The sequence below is a fragment of the Stegodyphus dumicola genome, chromosome 8 (genome assembly GCF_044657685.1).
Source record: "Stegodyphus dumicola isolate Sdum_Otavi_A_Nest chromosome 8, ASM4465768v1".
Lineage (NCBI taxonomy): Eukaryota > Metazoa > Arthropoda > Arachnida > Araneae > Eresidae > Stegodyphus > Stegodyphus dumicola.
Window position 1 is genome coordinate 51,384,509 of NC_140775.1, and position 22,623 is coordinate 51,407,131.

Genomic DNA, 22,623 nt, shown 5'->3' on the forward strand with positions numbered 1-22,623 from the left:
TTTCAGAGGGGCAACTCTTGTTTTTGATATTAAGAGTGTTACTTTGATGTCCAAATTACCTGACACTGAACGCAAATAAATTGCTGCCCAGTAGCCTTTCTCGGAGACATCACAAAAAGCACAGATATCAATATAGTTCACGTCAGGAATCAAAACAAATCTCGGTATTTTTAATTGTTGAATAAGATGTAAATCATTTCGGAAAATCTTCCATTTGTTAGCAATCTCATCACTAACAGGTTCATCCCACGATAAATGGAGTTTCCACATGTCTTGTATCAAGATTTTGACATAAATAATACAAGGAGCAAGCCAACCCAATGGGTCAAATATTTTCGCTAAATCAGAAAGGATATCTCTTTTAGAGTATTTAAGCTTTTCACCAGAAATGGATACGGAAAAGTTAAAGTAGTCTTCACGGGGGTTCCAATTAATTCCTAAAACTTTGATTGAGCTATCGTCTTGAATTTTCATAGCCTCAGAATCATTTCTCAACTCCTGGGGTATATTTTCTAACACTGACAAGTCATTGGATGACCATTTACGCAGAATAAATCCTCCACATTCTAACATTTGCAAGAGTTGATTTACTAGAATTTTGCACTCTTCAGTGTTTTGAGCACCTACCAAACAATCATCTACAAAAAAGTTTTGAAGTACAGCCTTCGAAGCTAAAGGATAGTTATTCTGTTCATCGTAGGCAAGTTGGTATAAAGCACGAGTAGCCAAATATGGAGCCGACGCAGTGCCGTATGTGACAGTATTAAGTCGAAATTCTTGAATAGGATCACTTGGACTGTCCCGCCAAAATATCCTTTGAAAGTTTCTATCCTCTTCATTAACTAGAATTTGTCTAAACATTTTCATGATATCAGCTGTGACAACTACTGGGTAACATCTGAATTTGACCAAAACTGGAAACAGCTCTTGTTGTATTCTGGGACCTGTCATCAATATGTCGTTAAGAGACAGTACTGATGAAGACTTACTAGTAGCATTAAATACCACACGTATTTTACTCGTAGAGCTAGATTCCTTAATTACTGCATGATGTGGCATGTAGTATGCCTGACTTGGGGACTCTGAACTACGGACTGGTTCCATGTGCCCGAGATCCAAGTATTCCTTCATGAAATGTTTATACATATCATATGTATCAGGAGATCTTAAGAGATTTCTCTCTAAAGATTTAAATCTTTGTAAAGCAAGATCTTTAGAATTACTCAACCTTGAAGGGTTATCTTTAAATGGAAGTTTCACTACATAACGACCATTTTGATCACGGAAGTGTGTTGTTTTAAAGAACTCTTCACATTTTTTATCTTCACTTGAAATACGTTTGACTTCCGGAATGGAGTCTAAAGACCAAAATCTTTCAACTAATTCGTTTGTATTCAACTGAAGATTATTCACTGTAAAAGTGTCAGTTAGATTCTAATCATCAGTAATAGTGTTCCCGGAAATGATCCAACCCAACTGAGAACAAATTGCAAAGGGTAATGATTCTCCTCTCTTTATGATGTCTCCCTTAAGCATAGTAAAAAATACATTTACACCTAACAAAATATCTATTGGTTTTCTTTCATAGAACTTAGGATCAGCTAAGACTAGATCGTCAAAATGATTCGCAATTTTAGAAGAAAGCGACACGTTAGGCACATCTGAAGTTATCCTTGGAATCACGAATGCATATGTTCGAAATTTGGAATCTGACCCAAAGTGCGGGGTAAAGATTAATTCCACTTCTCCACTTGTTACAGTGTTGAACGAACCAAGGCACGACACTTCAATTTTTTTGTTAAATCTACCTAACTTTAGTTTACGGACACACTCTTCACTTATAAAGCTGGCTTCACTGCCACAGTCTAGTAAAGCCCTGCAAGGGATGGCTTTACCATTGGAATCACTAACTTTAATGAGAGCAGTACACAGTAATACACGTTTTGATTCACCTTTAGAATAACTAAATTGTCCTGCATATATTGTGGCATTTGTAACGACTTCATTCTTTGGTAAGAACACTTCGGCTTTGGGGGAGAGTGAGGACGTTTGTTTTGGTTTCTCATTTTCACTAGTTTTGATATTTCGATCAAAATGAAGAACAGTATGATGAGGTAACTTACACGTCATACATTTATGTAAACTACGACAGTTTTTTACTAAATGAGGCTGAGAAGATAAACAATTAAAATAAAGTTTGTGTTTCTTAACAAATTCGATTCTTTTTTGGACACTTAAGTTTAAAAACTTACAACATTTGTGAAAAGAATGATCTACAACTGTTTTTACTCGACACTAAAGAAGTTAATTTGGAATTAGAAAATTTCCTAAAATCTTTAGATTGGTTTCTACTATTCTGAAGGGTTCTAGCGTGGTCTTTTATAAACTCGAGTAAATTATCTAAAGTACCTAATTCATCTTTTTTCAAAGTTTTTTCCCATCAAAATTTTATGTTTTTATCTAATTTCTCAGTTATCAGATAAACAAAAAGAACATCAGAAAGATCAGAAACTTCTAGCTTAAGAGTTCTCAAAGAGCGTATACATTCATTCACTACATCAACACAATGTAAAATAGCTTGAGCTGAATCAGAAACATTTGGCAAATTAAACATTTTAAGAATTAATGCATTAGTTAATTCTCTTTTATTAGAATAACGTTCCTGTAAAAGTTGCAACGCTATATCATAATTAGCATCAGAAATAGGAATTGACTCAATAATAGACAGAGCCTTTTTTTACAAGAAGCCTTTGCACTAGCCTTAAAAAGATCATAGAAACTAATCCACTCATCTATATTCTTCCCTGTAAAGGTAGAAAGTTCTAATTTTGGTAATCGAACGTCAGACGAATTTACTTTTGCTACACTACTTGTTTCGATAACAGAGTCACTGGAAAGTTTCTGTAACTTTTTATTTATAGTTATCCATAATTCATCTAAAGTTTCTTGTATTGTTTGTTGTTCCGTAATGAATGTATCACAATCTTTTTCAGGACACAACAAAAATATCTCCTCATAAATAGAACGAAGCTCACTGTTAAAAGCATTTAGTTTCGTTTCGAACAACTTTACCTCTAAAATTTCTGCTTGTTCTAAATTCGAATTTACCTTGGCTTTAAACGTTGTTATATTGCTTTTTAGAACCTTCTTTTTAGTTAAAACTGGTTTCAAATCAGCCATTATGAATAACAATAAATATTATACTAACAACTCTAGCAAAAGAAGATGAAATATTGGAACGTACTCACCCCAGTGTTGAGGTTTCTACGCTACACCATACCACGGGAATATTCCATAAAACGAAATTGATTTCACCACAGATGTCACACGCATAATCTACAAATCGAATCGAAAGAACACTAAGCTGTTTATTAATCCACAAATCGAAAGTAATTTAACTTGCTAATATTTGAATAAATCATATCACATCCAAAGATCGCTAACTCATCTCTCCGGTCGCTAGGACCAGGAATGTTAAGAATAATTCACAAAAAAAGGTAAGCGGACTGTAATTATCACTAGTTTATTTTACATAACACTTTGAAATAGAAGGAATGCCGTCCACGTGACGACACAGCTCTCATCACTCCAAGCACAGTAGCAAATAATAAAACAAAAAAAGAATAGAATACAAATCACATAAATTATGAGTTGAAAGTTCGTTACCATAGCAACCAGAATTGAATCATCAGGCAGCAATGCCATATATTGTTGCAAAGAGACACTAGTAATTCGTTTATTACGAAAAATACTAAACAACCTCAGTTTGTAGGAGTTGCTTAGTTTGTTGTTGTTTAGAAAACTGTTCTTGTTGATTGTAGCGAATTCGCGGATTAGCTTTCGTTAGCTGTTTTGAATTACGTTCTATTGGAAATTTGAGTAGTTAAAAGATTAATACTGTGAGATATTGTAATACTGCATGATAATTTGAGAAGATTTAAGCATTTTTAAATGATGATAAATTTGATAATAATAATAAATTTTGATAATAATGAATTTTAATAATAAATTTATGTGATAATAATAAATTTTTGTTCATTTTTCATCGGACTTGTGCATTCATTTCGTAACGAACCCGTACGCACGCAACAATTTTTGTTGTCAGAAGTGGGATTTGAATGCCAATAACAAGAGCGATGGAAGAGCAATTAAGGCAGTTAATATCAGCCTTTGCCTCATTTAAAGAAGAAATTAAAGAGGAAATGAAATTGGGCCAGGAATCCGTTAAGGAAGAAATGAAATTGGGCCAAGATTCCGTTAAAGGAGAGATGAGATCCGTTATAAAGGAAATGCCATTAAAAAGGAAGCCGTTCACGAAAAGTTGGAAGCTGGTCAATAAAATTTAATAAGACATAAAAGCTGTACAAGAAAAGATTTAAGCAGGTCAAGACGAAATGAACAGAGAAATAACCTGCGTAATAGAAAGTAAATTTGAGGCTATGGAAGACAGAATAGGAGCTGTCGAAAATAAAGTCGGGCAAATTGAAGAAAAGGTTTCTTCTGTCAAAGATGAAATAGAAGATAGAGTGTCGGCTATGGAGCAACGAGTCGAAGGAAGAGTTTCGGCCTTCCAACAACAAATTGAAGAAAGAGTTTCTGCCGTCCAAGGACATATTGAACAACAAATCGAAGACAGAGTTTTTGCCGTCCAAGGACATATTGAACAACAAATCGAAGACAGAATTTCTGCTGTCGTCGCCAAAGAAGTTGACACTTTAAAGAAATTCGTAGCGACGGCAGGAAGCACTTCGGATGGTTTAAAATTTCTACACATGCCTGCTCGTCCCTCTCTGAAGCTATCGACATATGATGGGAAGACCTCCTGGCAGGTGTATAAGACACAATTTTCTATCGTGGCGGATGCGAATGGATGGGATTCCCAAGCTAAGGCCTGTCATCTCGCCGCTCCTTTAAGAGCCGACGCAGCGGATATCCTTCAGACTCTTCCCGAAAACAAAAGGTTAGATTTCGAAGTTCTGTCCGGCGCCTTGAAGCTGCGCTTCGGGGAGAAATGTTTAAAAGACTACAGCAGGCTCCAATTAAAATCCCGTCAACAGAAGCTCACCGAAACACTTCAGGAGCTCGCCACGGATGTTGAAAGGCTGTCACATCACGCCTTTTCGGAGTGCCTGACAGAAACAAGGGAAATCCTGTCCCTGCAATATTTCATCGATGGCATCCGGGACCCTGAAATACAGAAAGCACTGTGAATGGCGGATGTAAAAGATCTGAAAAGCGATTTAGTGTACGCCATGAAATTCGAGGCAGCCCAGCAAGCCACCCGTCGAGACCGCCATCCAGTCAGAGCTGCTCAAGTCCAGGAGCCAGGGGATCAAGTCACTGCACGTCTAGACGATTTAACTAGACAACTGAATGCCTTGAGACGGAATATTAGTGACAAGAAACCGACCGTAAAGTGCTGCAACTGCGGTGCTGAAGGACACATACGACGAAACTGCAGAATACCCCAGGGTATGGATGTTAAAACCGCTCCTAACAAACAGCAGGGAAACTAATTAGTGGCCATCTCGCGGGGCGGAGGTTGCCAGATAATGAAAAGCCCCAGTTTAAAGCGCTTCAGATTTCTGCAATGAGAGGCGGCAGTAATGGACTTTTCATAATAGGACATATTAATAGAGTTCCCTGCAATATGACGATAGATACAGGAGCCAACGTTACCATCATCCGAAAAGATTTGGCTGAACAACTGGGAAGCAAACTTATTTGGACGCCGCCCTGCGTTACCCTACAGACTGTGTCCGGTGAGAAGATCGACATCGATGGAAAAGTAAATGTTAACATCACGTTTGGAAGTGCCGCTTACCATCACATGGCATATGTAGACATCACTGATTCTTGCATACTCGGATTGGACTTTCTAAGGAAATACAATTTTTCCTTGGACTTTAAAAATAACCAATTGCATTCTACATCTGAGGACATAGCGTTATTTGGAGTTAATGCTGAAGAAGTTAGATCTGTTCATAAAATCATAGCACAAGACAATATCACAATACCGGCAAGAACAGAAATTTTACTTCCTGGATCCATTGCCGAAAACAGAAATTTCCGCTACGGCATCATAGAATATCCCAATAACTGTAATAGCCCAAAAGGAGTACTAGTAGCCTCAACACTCGTCGACCTATCCAGAACGGTTATCCCGGTGAGAGTCGCCAATGTAACTGAGAAGGGGAGAATTATTAAGAAAGGTGAAGTGGTTGCAGCATGTACTCCAGTAACCAGCGTTGAAAGAAAGAGTAACATCCAAGAGTCCGTGTCCTCAGAGAGCATTACATCGGAGTTATTGCAGAATGAGCAATTAAACGATAAAGAGAGGAATGCTGCCGATCGCGTCATTAAAGATCTTCAAGTTGTTTTCTCCCGCTCGTCTTCTGACGTGGGTCGAACTAGTTTGACACAACATAGAATAGATACTGGCGATCATCCCCCGATCAAGCAACATCCAAGACGTCTACCGTTTGCCAAACAGGGAGAGGTGCGAACACTGTTAAAAGATATGGAAGAAGGCGATGTCATCCAGCCTTCAGTAAGTCCATGGGGATCTCCCATCGTCCTAGTCAGAAAGAAAGACGGCTCAACAAGATTTTGCGTCGACTATCGCCGGTTGAATGAGGTTACGAAGAAAGACAGTTACCCTCTTCCTAGAATTGACGACATTCTAGACACTCTTTCTGGAAGCAAGTCGTTCTCAACACTTGATTTAAAGAGTGGGTATTGGCAGGTAGAAATACAGCCTGAAGACCGAGAAAAGACGGCATTTACTACGGGGCAAGGGCTTTGGCAATTCAAGGTGATGCCGTTTGGACTGTGTAATGCGCCGGCAACATTCGAACGTCTTATGGAGACTGTTTTGAAAGGCCTTTCCTACGAAGCCCGCCTGATATACCTGGACGACATCATCATCGTCGGAAAGAGTTTTGAAGAACATTTAGAAAATCTTAGGAAGGTGATTCAGAAACTGAAAGAAGCCAATCTGAAGCTGAGTCCCGCTAAATGCAAATTGTTCCGAAAGGAAGTGACTTACCTGGGACATGTCATCTCTGCAGAAGGTGTGCGCACGGATCCTGAAAAGGTATCAGCGGTTAAATCCTGGAAACGTCCCAAAAATGTCCATCAGCTGAGAAGCTTCCTAGGGCTTTGCACCTACTATAGAAGATTCGTGAAGGACTTTTCTTCCATCGCAAGACCCCTTCACAAGCTGACAGAGAGAAAGCAAATATTCTTGTGGACAAAAGAATGCGAGGATGCATTTAACAACTTAAAGGAGGCTTTAACATCTGCAACAATCCTGACGTATCCTCAGCTCGACCGACCATTTATTCTCGACACCGACGCGAGCAATGAAAGTGTCGGTGCTGTTTTGTCCCAAGAAATAGACGGCCAAGAACGAGTAGTGGCGTACTGGAGCAAGTGCCTGTCTAAACCGGAGAGGAATTATTGTGTTACCAGGAAAGAGTTGCTCGCCATAGCCAAAGCTGTAGAACAGTTCCATCACTATCTATACCGCAGAAAATTCCTGCCCCGCACCGATCATGCATCATTGACCTGGCTTTTAAATTTGAAGAATCCTGAGGGTCAAATAGCCAGGTGGATACAGAGACTCCGAGAATATGACATCACTATCCGTCATCGTAAGGGATCATCACACGGAAACGCCGACGCCCTGTCTAGAAGACCTTGCCAAGAAAGCTGCCGATATTGTTCCAGGGGGGAAGCGAAATACGAGCTGCTGACTCCGGTCGCAAGACAAATTACAACATCAACATCGGCTGATAGAGAACCGTGGAATGATTATGAAGTCAGGAAAGACCAGCTGGAAGACCGCGACATTAAACCCATAATTGATTTAATGGAGTCATCAACCAGAAAACCTACCTGGCAGGACATTTCTATCTGTAGTCCTACAACCAAACAGTATTGGGCACTCTGGGAATCATTTCACATTCGAAACGGCGTCTTATACCGGAAATTCGAATCGGATGATGGGAAGACGTTCCGATGGCAACTGATAGTTCCAAAATCCCGGATTCCTGATGTCCTTAAAGAACTACATAACAGCCCTACAGGAGGTCACTTTGGAATTATGAAGACCTTACAGAGACTTCGTGAGCACTTTTACTGGAATAATGCAAAGGATGACGTGCGAAAGTGGTGCCGATCTTGCGATGCCTGTGCAGGTCGGAAAGGACCGAGGAAACGCAGCCGAGGCAAGCTGCAACGTTACAACGTAGGTGCGCCGTTTGAACGTATCGCCTTTGACATCTTGGGACCTCTGCCACGAACTGCTGATGGCAACAAATACATACTAGTTGTCATTGATTACTTCACCAAGTCGCCTGAAGCTTATCCTATTCCTGATCAAGAGGCTGTCACAGTAGCTGAGGTAATGATACAGCACTGGATTTCCAGGTTCGGAGTGCCTCTTAAGTTACATTCCGATCAGGGAAGGAATTTTGCCTCGGCAGTAATCAAAGAACTATGCAAAGTACTCGGCATTGACAAAACTCAAACGACGCCATTACATCCCCAGTCGGACGGCATGGTAGAGAGGTTTAATCGAACCATCCTTAATAACCTCTCATTAGTGGTTTCCAGAAACCAACAGGACTGAGACAAGAAATTACTACTCTTTTTACAGGCTTACCACAGTGCTGTCCACGACCAGAAAACCTACCTGGCAGGACATTTCTATCTGTAGTCCTACAACCAAACAGTATTGGGCACTCTGGGAATCATTTCACATTCGAAACGGCGTCTTATACCGGAAATTCGAATCGGATGATGGGAAGACGTTCCGATGGCAACTGATAGTTCCAAAATCCCGGATTCCTGATGTCCTTAAAGAACTACATAACAGCCCTACAGGAGGTCACTTTGGAATTATGAAGACCTTACAGAGAGTTCGTGAGCACTTTTACTGGAATAATGCAAAGGATGACGTGCAAAAGTGGTGCCGATCTTGCGATGGCTGTGCAGGTCGGAAAGGACCGAGGAAACGCAGCCGAGGCAAGCTGCAACGTTACAACGTAAATGCGCCGTTTGAACGTATCGCCTTTGACATCTTGGGACCTCTGCCACGAACTGCTGATGGCAACAAATACATACTAGTTGTCATTGATTACTTCACCAAGTGGCCTGAAGCTTATCCTATTCCTGATCAAGAGGCTGTCACAGTAGCTGAGGTAATGATACAGCACTGGATTTCCAGGTTCGGAGTGCCTCTTAAGTTACATTCCGATCAGGGAAGGAATTTTGCCTCGGCAGTAATCAAAGAACTATGCAAAGTACTCGGCATTGACAAAACTCAAACGACGCCATTACATTCCCAGTCGGACGGCATGGTAGAGAGGTTCAATCGAACCATCCTTAATAACCTCTCATTAGTGGTTTCCAGAAACCAACAGGACTGGGACAAGAAATTACTACTCTTTTTACTGGCTTACCGCAGTGCTGTCCACGAGACTACCGGCTATTCTCCATCACAGATGCTCTTCGGTCGTGACCTTCGTCTGCCTTGTGATCTCTTGTTTGGTCTCCCTCCGGATGCTCCTTCATCGCCTGAGGAATATATTCAAGATCTCCAGGCCCCGTTTGAAGTGATGCACAACTTTGCACGAGAGCGAGTCAACTTGGCGACGCAGAAGATGAAGACCCGATACGACACAAGAGCTACTGAACATCAATTCCACGAAGGAAAGAAGGTGTGGTTGTGGAATCCGACTCGACGGAAGGGACTCTGTCCGACTGTCCGAAATTACAGTCACCTTGGGATGGTCCGTACACAGTCCTAAACAGGCTGAATGACGTCGTGGTTCGGATTCGTAAGTCTTCGAACTCTAAACCTAAAGTCGTTCATTGCGACAGGTTAGCACATTACTATGGCCATAGTACGTAATGTAAATAATTGTAAATAGTGTAAGACCATGGTCCTTTTTGCTTCTAAATGTGTATTTAGTATTTGATTTGTATTTAGCATTTGATTTGTATTTTGTATTTGATTTGTTTTATTTATTGCATTTATTGTTCATGTTGTTTATTATTGTAATGTAATGCTTATTATTGTATTCATGCTTTAGTTGCAAGTTTGGCTTCCTGTCCAGGGATTGTACTGCTCGGGACGTGCAGTCCTTGGGAAGGGGGCAGTGTTACAAATTTGGTATTTAAAAAGCTAATGTTAGTTCAATTATAAAGTAATTGGTTTTATTTCCCGCGCAGTGCAGCGCGTGACGAATATTAAAAGAAGAAAGCTAAGCCGGAAAATTAAAAATACAAGAGCACGTGCATTAAATAAATAAATATCTCTTTTTTATTTCGAGAAAGTACTGGAAAATTCTAGCGCGTGATTTTAAAATCTTATAAAAGGAGGAAAACACCTCAGTTTGTAGGAGTTTCTTAGTTTGTTGTTGTTTAGAAAACTGCTCTTGTTGATTGTAGCGAATTCGCGGATTAGCTTTCTTTAGCTGTTTTGAATTACGTTCTATTGGACATTTGGGTAGTTAAAAGATTACTACTGTGAGATATTGTAATACTGCATGATAATTTGAGAAGATTTAAGCATTTTTGTTGTGATAATAATAAATTTTTGTTCATTTTTCATCGGACTTGTGCATTCATTTCGTAACGAACCCGTACGTACGCAACAATATAAAGAACTAAACTAAACTTAACTAAAGAGATACAGCCGAAACTATCAAGATTCTAACCGAGTTGACCCCTTAACTCTAGTTGACTACGAAGCTATCAAGGGCCTGAATAATTACGGCCGAGCATAATAACAGCTTTGAGAGAGAGTAGCCAAAAAGACAGACAAGCGCTGAAACTCTGATTCTCTCTAACTCAGCGAGTAGAACTTCGCGGTTAAATACCTATCTTTCTCATTATGCATTCAGAATGATTCTAAAACTACGTTCTGGCCGGAAGTAGTAAACTGAAATTTTAAAATTTAACTGTTAATAAAATTAATGTAATCCTTACAAAATGAAAGTAATTAATATTTTAAACCATTCTTCAAAAACTTTCAGCTATGCGCTGAGTTTTAAAATTTAAAAATGTATATTAATATCAGAATTTTTTAAAAACGTTAGTTTCAAGACGTAAAGAATGTTTTTTTTTTAATTTAAAGAAAATAATAATGTTTTAATTAAAGAAAATATTAATGTTCTGGAATCTTTGTGTGACGTGCTTAATTTTTTACAAATCCGTTAATTCTAACCCATGGACTAGATTAATTTTTATTAGTATTGGAGCTGATGTCTCATGAATATGCATTTAACATATTCGATGCTAAAGTTTCTTAAAAACACATGACTACAGCAAATTAATCAACACAGCGATCACAATTATTCCTATGATTGTGCAAATTTAATCAACACTGAGGTGATACTTAGCAGAATAATCATAATTTGATAAATTGTTGGATAAAATAAATTAGGTCTGTTGCCATTATTTTCACGCAAGTGTGTATTTATCCAGCATCCTCCTCAATTTTTGCATATAAAAGTGCTTTATACGTACTTAGAAGCCATAAAATCTTTATAAATGTAAGAATACAGTACACGTCTCTTTACATAGTAAAGTGTTATCATTAACTTAGGAAGTCAAATGCCATAATGACATGTCGATATTCTGTAGCAAAAGAATGATATTTCGGACATTTTATAAACTTAACCAATATGGTCATAATATTTAGTAAAAATGAAACTAAAAAGTCTTAAATATAGTAAATAAATTATGGGTTTCGCTATTTTTCGTACATTTATTATGCATTTCTTTATATGAATGCGTAATTAATTTTTCAATTTATGGATGAAGCGTTTTCATAGTTCGCACAATTCACTCTTTTTGATTTTAAGATTTCAGATTTGATTCGTATATGGTTTGTAGTTCTTTAACAAGAGCTTAGAGTACACAAGAAACTTTTCATTTTTTTTTTTACTTTTGTTACCTACTTTGCCATTTGGCAGTACAATAAAAGAGACGGATGCCCTTAAAGGACGTTTTAGAGAAACTGGATTATATTCACGTTATACATGGGAAAAACTACAAAATTGCTCATAAAATCAGTCCATTGGCCGGGACTCGAGTCCCGGAGCTAACTACCAGCGTTCAGCAGCTTTTACTACTCGGCACTGGTGAGCATGTAGTGTCGTTAATGCAATCCTTAACCTTTAAATAGTATAGTGTGTTTTCCAGACATCTCAGTGTCACAGTTTAACTGATAACACTTTTGATCTTTTGGGTACTATTAAGTATGTCTCGGAACATTGCTTATTTTCACTGAAAATGTACAGATTACCTTAATTCCAAATAAAATTGTTAATTGTTTCTAGGAGTAACTTATTACTTATTTGAAAAGTGTTTGAAAAGGGAATAATTTTACCTATGACTTCATAGTATCCCGCTATATCAGCTATGCATAAAGTTTCCATTGTGCCTCTTTAAAGTTAAATGACACACGTACTAGCATACCATTAAGAAAAAAAGGAAAAGATGAAGAAATATATACAGAAAGTAAGATATCAAGTGCTGAGAAATACGAAATAATGACTCAAATAGACGCATATGAGCATCCCAGTAGCACCAGGGGTGCAACGATAAGCATTCTTGGCGAATTTTAGATATGAATTGTTTGAATATAGACTGGCTGAATATCATTCAAATACAGACCCTTTTTCTTCCTTAAAGCAATACCTCGAAATTTGCTTTTTTTATTACTGCCATGTGCTCTTGTGGTTAAAATTATCTGCTAAAATCAACTAAAACTGGGTTTGAAGGATTTGAGATTTCATACGTTTTGTGACAATACTACTGTTAGTGAAATTTATAGAAACTAACTACTAATGCTTTCAAGATAACAAGTTGATACTACTTTTTAAGTTTCTGATTCAATATTCCAAGAAAATATACTTTTTAATAATGGAACGATGGTAAATAATCTCATATCTTTCACGAAGATATTTGACCTCAATTAATTTGTTGAAAGGCTATGTTTTGAATATAAGCATTATTAGTTACTCTTAATAGCTCTAACTGAATTATTCTTTGCTCTAAATGTATTTAATTACAGAATTCATTTACAAGGAAGGAAAATAAATGATATTACTCTAGTCTTACACTAGTCATTTTGTTCATTCCAATCATTTTATTTGCTGCTCCAATACCTCAATTTCTACAGCAACAAAATATCAGCCCCTTCTTAATTATTCCAAACTTTAATATAATTTCTCATTAGACAAATAAAACATAGCGAATTCAGTCTTCCATTTGCACCACAAAGAGAGCAGTGCTGTATGATGATGATGATTTTTAACAGCCTGTTTACGCCCAACCAGAGTAATTCTCAAAAGTGCACAGTGACATTACTCTAGAATATTACAAAAATAATACAATATATATAATGCATCAAGCATTTTTTGTAACAATAAATTCACTTCATATTGCGATGTTACATTCACATCATTTTACGAGGTTATGACAAAATTGCAGAGTATCGTCACATGAATGTAGTGGAATGACTTTGCAATAACGTCGCAGTAGAACTTTACAAAGAATAGACGTATGAATTTACAGTAGTGTCGCAGAGTGATTTCACATTAACATCGCACTGTGTTTTGCAGTACACGAGGTCTTATAAATATTGCATTGTGATGTTATTACAAAATGTAGATACCACAAAGTACCTATTACGCCACTACGAGGCTTTGTGACTTTATGTGACATATATGTGATATTGCAAATGTTGGAGTATGGCATATATGCAACGTCACAGCGATGTTGCCATACTTTTGTTACTAATTTGAAGTAAATCAGTATTAAGTTCCTTCACAGAAAACGAAATTCCCTATAGCTATTACACAGATCGAAGAGAAGGAGAAAACTTTAAATCCAGAACAAAATGAAAGCCACTATTAGAAAATAACATAGCCTTTGCTCATGATATGGAAATTCTAGTTAAATTAAATCGATTAGCTGCAGTACGGTAGAAATTTCAATTAATCGAACTCCGATAATACTAAATTTTCAATACAAGTTGAATATTTTTCTCCTTTCTTTTATCACAATGCGATGAAATCTGTTAGAAATCGCTATTAAATTTTCTCAATAAGAGGAATTTTATTAACTCGATAATTCAAATATTTGAATTCAACCTGTATTCCAGTGATGCTGAATTTATATTTTTTACACTTCTTCACCGTAAGCCAAAAACCGATATTATCTCTAAGGCATGAACTCAAAAACCTTCCTTGAAGAAAAGTGAGGCAATTTCCATTTCTTCGATTTTTTGATGCATTTAAATCACTCCTGTTGGCAATTGCACTCTTGCTGTTATGAGCGCTAAAAGTGTATTTCATAGGAAGCTGTATTATAATTTTTCCAAATTAAAATTTCCAGATGCCCATATTCGGTGATGGATTACGTTATTCAAACTTTGATGGCTCTAGGTACCGTTGTTTTATCACAATACGAGAAACATACATACATTAATACAGATTCTTCATTATTTAATTTTTTTAAATATAACACAAGGCGATAATATTTGGTGATAACAATTTGAAAAGTGAAACGGACATTTAAACTTTCGACGTAAAATGTCAAAACGAAATTAAAAGCCCTTATGGGCTAACGCATTTTGGGCTAATAAGCCTTACTCGTGCTCTTCACAACTTGAGGTTTTATGGAAATAAATGGTTTCTTGCATTTTGCAATTAGAGAATTTATATTTTCTCAGCAGAAAAGCGTGTTGAAATACGTTATTCATCAGTATCTATTGCCATTCCACACTATTAGTTTTTAAGGTATTTAACAAAACAAAGACACGAAACGTTAAATTTTTATTCACGCTTTTCGTGTTGCACTATAATTAAGAAAAATGAATGGCTACATCAGAACACGCTTAAAATGAGAATGAAAATATGTGTTATGCTTATCAATGATGTTATATCACTAATTTTCATTGCTTTTTAACACGGGGAAAAAGGTATTGTTTTGTTCATATGCTAAGGTATCCTATAGTAACAGGTATATAAACATATTATATTAATGGTAATTTAGATGCAAAAGGGAATATAACTGTGAATGTGTGGCATTAGCAACTGAAATAACTGTTTTCCTAATCATAAATGCGTTTTTCACATTTTTGATGGACATTTTTCTTTTTTTACTTTATTTTTTCTTACGATTATGCTTCAATTCTTTACATCAATATTATGGGCGGTACATGCTCTGCCGAAGGCTAATCTAATTACAATTAAGTTCTTTTGGTTAGAGACAATTTCAAATATTTTCGAATAATTGAAGTTTTATTATAACAGTTAGTTACGTTACAAAAAGTAATATTATATTTAATTTAGAATTCACGTTAATTTTTTATTAGCCTTTGAATATCAGTGAAGGGATTTTAAGTAATAAATTACATAGTATTAGTTTTAAATATGCTAAAATAAATCAAAAATACGAAACTACGTTCCTCTTCCTTTGATGTTATACTTCAAGCTCCCTCGAGACTTTTTCCCTCTTTAATTTCTTGGAATTTGTATAATTCCACTACGGTTTATTTCAAAGCTTCTCTTTTATCACTCTGTGTATTCATGCATTCTTTCTTCCAGTTTTTTTATCATTCAATTCATTTATTTCTTCTCTTGTATTGATAAATCCCCCTGTCCGTTTTCTTGTTGCTAAGTCTATTTCGTTTTCGATTTGCATTTCTAATGCATTTGTAATGTTTTTTTCAGTTTCTTATCTCATATGCCTCTGTTTATATTTTGAATAATAAACAATCCTTCCTGATTCTGTTTTTTCAGTCAAGTTTACTTTCTTCATACCTTTTTAATATTCATGTTTCAGAGCGGATTGCATTTTTTTCAAAATAGCTCTCTAAAAGAATTTTTCTTAGTGGATTTATCCGTTTCAGTTTCTCCCTTAAACAGTTTTTATATTTGTTTCTATTCTATGTGACGTTTAGATTTAACCACATTTTATTAAATGTTAACTAATCAGCTATCTTATCTTCTTTTTGGCGTGTTTCTTTCTCAGACAGCGAACTGAAGTGAATTTGAAAAACGTTAAATAAACAGAGAAAGATGTAAAACAAAAGTAGTTTTAATTTAACTCAGCATGCTACAAAAATAATACAAGCTAAAATTATCTTTGCAGAGCTTTACATTAAGATAATTATTTATTATAAGGAATGCTGCAAAACTCTATAAAAACTTGCCTGCTGAGAATTTTAAGATTTTTACCAGCCTCAAATATAAGGAAGTTTAAATTCCATTTGCCCTGGAAATACAACAGCTACTGCAAAAATCTAACAAACTTAATAACAAATCTCCTCTCGTTTTTTTTAATTAACTCCTCTATAAACATTTATCTAGACTTAAGCTTCGCATATACATTTTCGCAATGAATCGGCTTGAAAAATTATAATTATACGTTGAATCAAGAGCTAAGCGTAAGCTTGAGGAATTAACCTGTAGGTATAAAATAGATTGTGGAAGCAGCTTTCATATTGTCGAGCGTAATTTAAATCCCGATTAAAGACTTGCAGTATATTTGTACCACATCTTGAGATAGAACAAATAAAATCTCTCGATAAATTTCTGTCTTGTGTTTAATAGCAGAGAAAGGAGGTATTATAGATCTTCTCGTTACGCATTATCATTCTGTCGTTACGCTTTCGATGAAAATTGGAGTGATGTGTCGCAAAGACGTACTGTTATCACAGCTGGCTACACATCTAACGAAAAATTCCTTTTTCTCATAATTATTATTTTACCTTGGCTGATCGATGCGTAAATACAGAGTAAAAATGAAGGATAAATAAAGAGAAAATTTGTACTATTTTAGATGATAATTTAATCAATAAGCGTCAGTATGCATATCAAGGATAATACATAAGCTAAATACGATTAACTTCAGTATATATGTATTGATTCTGTAATGAACAGCAAACTTGGCGCTCGAGGCAGATTAAATATTCTTCTTTATTTCAACTGATATTTTGGTCACAGTATTTTTGCAATTTAATATTAACCAATACTTTTGGCATTATTCCTAGAGAAAGGTGTTAGATTAAATGTTGTCTGGTAAAAGGGAAGCTGTATGAGTGAGATCTTTCGCGATTTTCTCCGTGTGTAACATGAATACAAGTGAATTTTTCTTTAAAATATTTTCACAAAGAGGCGAAAAATAGTCTCAATGTCTTTTGCCCTTTTTCTGTTTTCGCCTGAATCAACTAACCTGACCTGCTATTGGCTTATAAATGTTTCAGTTTGAGTACTACAGGATAAACGAAATGCGTTTTCTGGTACTCTTCAAGAATCTGAAGGATTAGATTGAAGTAAATTAATTATTTATTCTTAAGATTATGATCCTTATGATCTTATCTCCTTATGATTACATATGATAACTCCCTTTCACATTACTTTAGAGGGTTTAACCAATACTTATCTCTATGAGTACTTACGTCCTACAGACTTGCGTCATGTAAATTACTGAAAAGTGTGATACATACATATTTTAAAAATAATTTAATGAAGTTTGTTTTAAAAATTTTGATTGAAATTTTTATTGCTGGAGACCTTATAAATTTGAAGAGCAAAAATTTTGTATGACTTCGCATTTTATGCTGATTTCACTCTGAAGCAGATTTTAAGAAAACGTTACTTCTTGTTATTATTTTGATTTACTTGGTAACTGCTGAAATAGAAACTACTACAATCCTTTAGCTTTCAATGCTCAAATGAGAATTTTCTTAAAGACTGGTTTATGAACCTGATGTTTTAAACTATTACACGTTACTGATAAAATTATTTAATTCTCTTTTCTTCTATTATACATTTATAGACTTACGTCGCAGACATATTTATGTCCCAGAGCTGGAAGGACCACAGATTACGATTACCAGAGAATATGACGATGAAGTACCGTCTACTTCCTGTTAGTTGGCTGAAAAAGATGTGGAGGCCAGATTCCTTTTTCAAAAATGCCAAAAGAGTCACCTTCCAGGAAATGACAATTCCGAACCATTACATTTGGCTGTATAGTGATAAAACAATCCTCTATATGGTCAAGTAAGTGAGCTTATCGTTTTATTTAAAAATATTATCTGCATATGTTTGAACGTTAGTGTGGTAATAGTCTTAAGATTTCCCATGCTGTCAGATTTGAGACAAAATACATGCAAAATATGATACATGCAATTTGAAACTAAAATGCAATGCTGCTCCAACAAACATGCAAAATCAGCAAAAGAGAATCATATTTTATGGAAGGAGTAAAAACAAAATTTATACTTCTAATTGATAGTTATGTGGCATAGTAACTTTTCCTCTCAAATAAGCATACTAACATGTAAAATACAGGCTCATATATCTTTGTAGCGAATAAGGTTATGTATTAAAACTGAATATAATGTATAACTATTGTGTAGCTGATGAAAATAATTTCACAAGTACGTTGCTTCTGCTGCAGTCTTCTTTATTTATTCTACGCTCACCAACTTGCTGCTATGATGCTTGCTTGTTGCAAAGATACTCGCTCTATTCCTGCCCGACAGCAAATGGACAAAAGCGCATGCAGTAAAATCAGAAGTAAGACCAAAACTCACTATATTTTCTAGACTAGACACTTACTATATTCAAAATTGAAAAATTAGAATAAAAATAAACTTAACTATTTACAGATAGATAAGTAAACGAAAAATTTATACATAATTGACTACAACGTTCCAGGACTGCTGCTGATAAGAGGAGGATTATCTTCATACCAGTAAAACTTTATCATATTTATTCAAAGTAATTTTGCCGTCCTCCAGATGCACAATTTTGAACATTTCGCTCTTGCTCAGAACTATTTACTAAGTTGCTTATAGGGATACTGTTCCGATGGCATTTATGATTTTCTCGATGTTTTCAAAACTCATGAAATATCGTCTTTCAGTGCTATTTTTAATGTTTGAAATAGAAAAAATTAACAAATCCAAAACCGAGTACCAGGATGGACTGCTGACTCTGAAAAACTTCCACTTGGCTAAAACCTGCGGGAATACAGAATGTACCAGTACTTTGTCATCAAAGAGGAATCAGTTGCTACATCTTTGGAAATGTGGTTTCGCTTGATGAATCTTCTGCAAGTTTACTTTTACAGCTTCCAGATAGAAATCACAGTAAACGTTTATCATATTTTTCGTAGAATTACTGAAGATCTGTATCTTGGGCAATTGGCAGCGTCACCCTTTCCTTGGTGAAATCGAGCATATCGTTCTGACACATAATCATGCTATGGGACATAATCGCAGTTAAGCGGTTTTGATCAATTTGTAGGTCTTTATTGCTGATTCCTCTAACTTTTAAGCAAATCCTGTTTTTAATTTCTATTCCAAATGGAATCCATGAAAATGAGAATGCATTTGATTACCGACTATCAAAACTTGAAAAATTCTCTCACAGGTTTTAGCGTAATTTTTAAATATCCTGCAACGAAGAAAAGAGATGGTTACGATTTGGCACGCATAGCATATTTTTATTATTATTATATTGGAACTATCGTAACACAGCCGTAGAACTTTATTGTCAAGCCATTTATATATGAGTATTTAATAGTGCAAAGTTGTTTTTATGATTTCTGTCAAATAATAATGGAAAGGGAAAAGATATGGAAGGATAAAGTGGTACATTACGCAGTGGAAAAAAATTTAATGTATGATCATACATATACATGTGTACATAAAAATCATAAAGAATTTTATGTATATTTATTTTAGTAGTATACCAGTCATTTGCTTACAAGTTTCTTTTAGGCGAAAACGTCATTTCAAAAGCATTCCTGAAATCTCCAGCATATGTGTTGCGGCTTTATTTTTCTGAAAAATTATTGTTCTGGTCACTCATGAGTTTTAAGTGCACAATCTAAAGACCGCTTGATTTCAGAAAGATTATTACTTGAAGAATTAAAATATTGTTAAAATACTTACATTATTGTGCAGCCGTATTTTTTAACCTTTTTTTTTTTTTTTTTTTTTTTTGCAATACTTCTTTGATAATGCAATTCGCAGTATATTGAGAAGCGTTAGAGAAGAGGTATATTATTCTTTCTCCTACTGCAAAACGTTTATTAGTGTCCTTAAGACTGCTACTATATATGACCAGTGTTTCTCAGAACATAAACATCGCTATTTGACATCACCTCTGTAAGGCACCCACTTTCACCAGAAAAAACAAAAGTCACCTTGAATAGTGAGTGGTCGTCTTAAAGGAAGTTCATTGTACTTCTAATTTTCGTTTCATTTCTGAATTTCAGATATTTCTAATTTAATGCAATGATATTTTCATTTATTTTAAAAACTGTTGTATCATAAGAGACGTATAAGTAATGTATAATTATTTACTTTTCATCAATGCATCACTAGACGGAAATCTGATATCCCAGCAATACGGCAAAGGAAAAAAAGTGTTCGATCCTTTTGTAAATAGCATCACTATCTTATGGAGTGCTGCTTTGAACATGCGATAACAGTTTGCTTCTAAAAAATAGAATTTTGTAATGCAAAATCTCAGATTTTTCTAAGGATGAGATTGATGGGCTCTGCTGCTGGTAAACGGCTAGTTACTTCTAATAAAAAAAAGTATAATCAAAAGACGTTCTTAAAATGAGAAGTGAAGTTCGTAAAATACTAAGAAAACATGCAGAAAATTCAGTAAAAGGAGTTTTCTCTTAAATGTTTTTACTATATCCAGTTATATATTTTACCTTTCTAAGTCCCAAGATTCTTTTGTTTCCTTTTTTTTCCAGCAGCTCTTACACGAATGTAATAGGAGAGCTCCTTTTTCGAAAAAGTTTCGGAAATTACAGCTTCCTGTTTTAAGAAAGACTTCTTCTAGTGAAGTGCCAGAAGATGATCTAAAGCAGTTCACGGAAAATTTCTAGAAATCTTATACCAAAATGAGCGTTTATAGTTAAAAAAAGAACCATTATCATTAATGGTTTCTTCTTTTTCAGGAACTTTACTTTATATTAACGTCTTTATATTTACTTTATATTAACTTACTTTAACTTTATATTAACGTCTTGTTGTCTAAGATTGCGATTCTGCTAAAATGTTGAGACCATGCAACTATATATTACTTTATGGACACCAATGATGAATTTTTTGCGAAAATCATTTTTTGAATCACTTCTGTTTACTAAAAGTAAGGCTCAAATTAAGCAAAATAAATTTTAAAATAGTCTCGTCTGCAATAATGAGTGGAAACGCTTCTTATACTAAAGATATTTGCCAAACGAGAGATTGATTTAAAACCATTTTGCCATGTTACTGAGCAAATTGGATTTACAATAGTTGACTTACAATAGTTTGAGAATAGTAATTTTTATAGTCTTTTACCAACCGCTGGTGTTAAGCTATGGAATTTGTATGTTTCTATCAGTGGTTATTACGAAGGGATAGAAGCAAATTCTGTCTGACTCTTTATCTTCCATTTCTAAAATTTTAGTTCATTAAATATTAAAAAGATTATTGATTTTAAATTTAGGTGAATATTTGAATAGCACATTGTTATATGTTTCCTTCTGATAATAATTAAATGCTCAATTTTAAAATTTTGCTCTACTTGTGAAAAAAATTCATCTCCATCTTGAACCAAACGAATACTTTTTAAAACTAAGAGCATAAAATGCAACTGAAATTTCAGGTGATATATTACGTCTTACATTATAGGGGTGCAATCTATCGTAATAATTTACCACAAATATTCATTTGGAAATTTCTAAAGTTTTCTTGCAGACGATTTTGATGTGCGTAACCTGTTTTATTACCCGTTACTTTCTGAGTGTATATTATATTTATATGTGATTTTCTTATTGTTTTTGTTAAAAAGGGAAAATAAATGTTACGTCATCCCATGTTATGGAAGTCAAATTAACTTTAAATTTTAAATGGAACATCGAATACGAAAGTTTGCAAATAGTATTTTATTTACAAATCGTTAAAAAGTACTGGTTGGAAGCTTAAAAACCTAATTGTACTTAATCTTAATAGTGCTTAATTTTCTTAAATCACCAGACGAATTTTTCTTCTGTCTTTAACTTCGAACCCGACAATATGAAGTGACTTAAAATATTCACAGATTCAACTGAAATATTTATTTATACTTCGGCTTGATGTTACAAAATCAAACCATCAACAAGAAATATAATATTCACTTATTTCGAATCAACAATGCAACAGGATTTCTATTACAAACAAATGTCAAATTAGTGATTAAGAAGCTGGAGAATTTAGTGTCTGACGGATACAATGCTTCTGGCTGAAATTGCCACTACAGGCACGGTATTTACTTATTTTCATTTCTGGTGAATTTAATGGAAATGTAAAAGTGCAGTCAATATTTATTATTTTAAAATAAAGAGTTAAGAAAAATAACTGCTATAAAAAGCTAAAAGATGGCTTGGTCTTCGGTAAGACGTACGATGATTCCTAATATCGATCCTTAATTTTCACAATTTGTTCATTACTTCCATCCATTGTTAATGAACTCTGGAAATAAAATTACTCATTTCTGTATCAGTTGCATCATCAACTGGGGGACGCTTTCTACAACATCA

The 22,623-nt window shown here is 35.1% G+C and overlaps 1 protein-coding gene across 1 annotated transcript in view; it reads left to right on the forward strand.

Annotated features, from left to right (window-relative positions):
- LOC118183420 (glycine receptor subunit alpha-2-like) overlaps positions 1–22,623 on the forward strand; it is a 440,072-nt gene that overhangs the window by 387,598 nt on the left and 29,851 nt on the right. Inside the window, exon 6 of the mRNA XM_085821849.1 lies at positions 17,866–18,092. Coding sequence (XP_085677975.1) covers positions 17,866–18,092 — 227 coding nt within the window. The remainder of the gene's footprint in view (positions 1–17,865; positions 18,093–22,623) is intronic.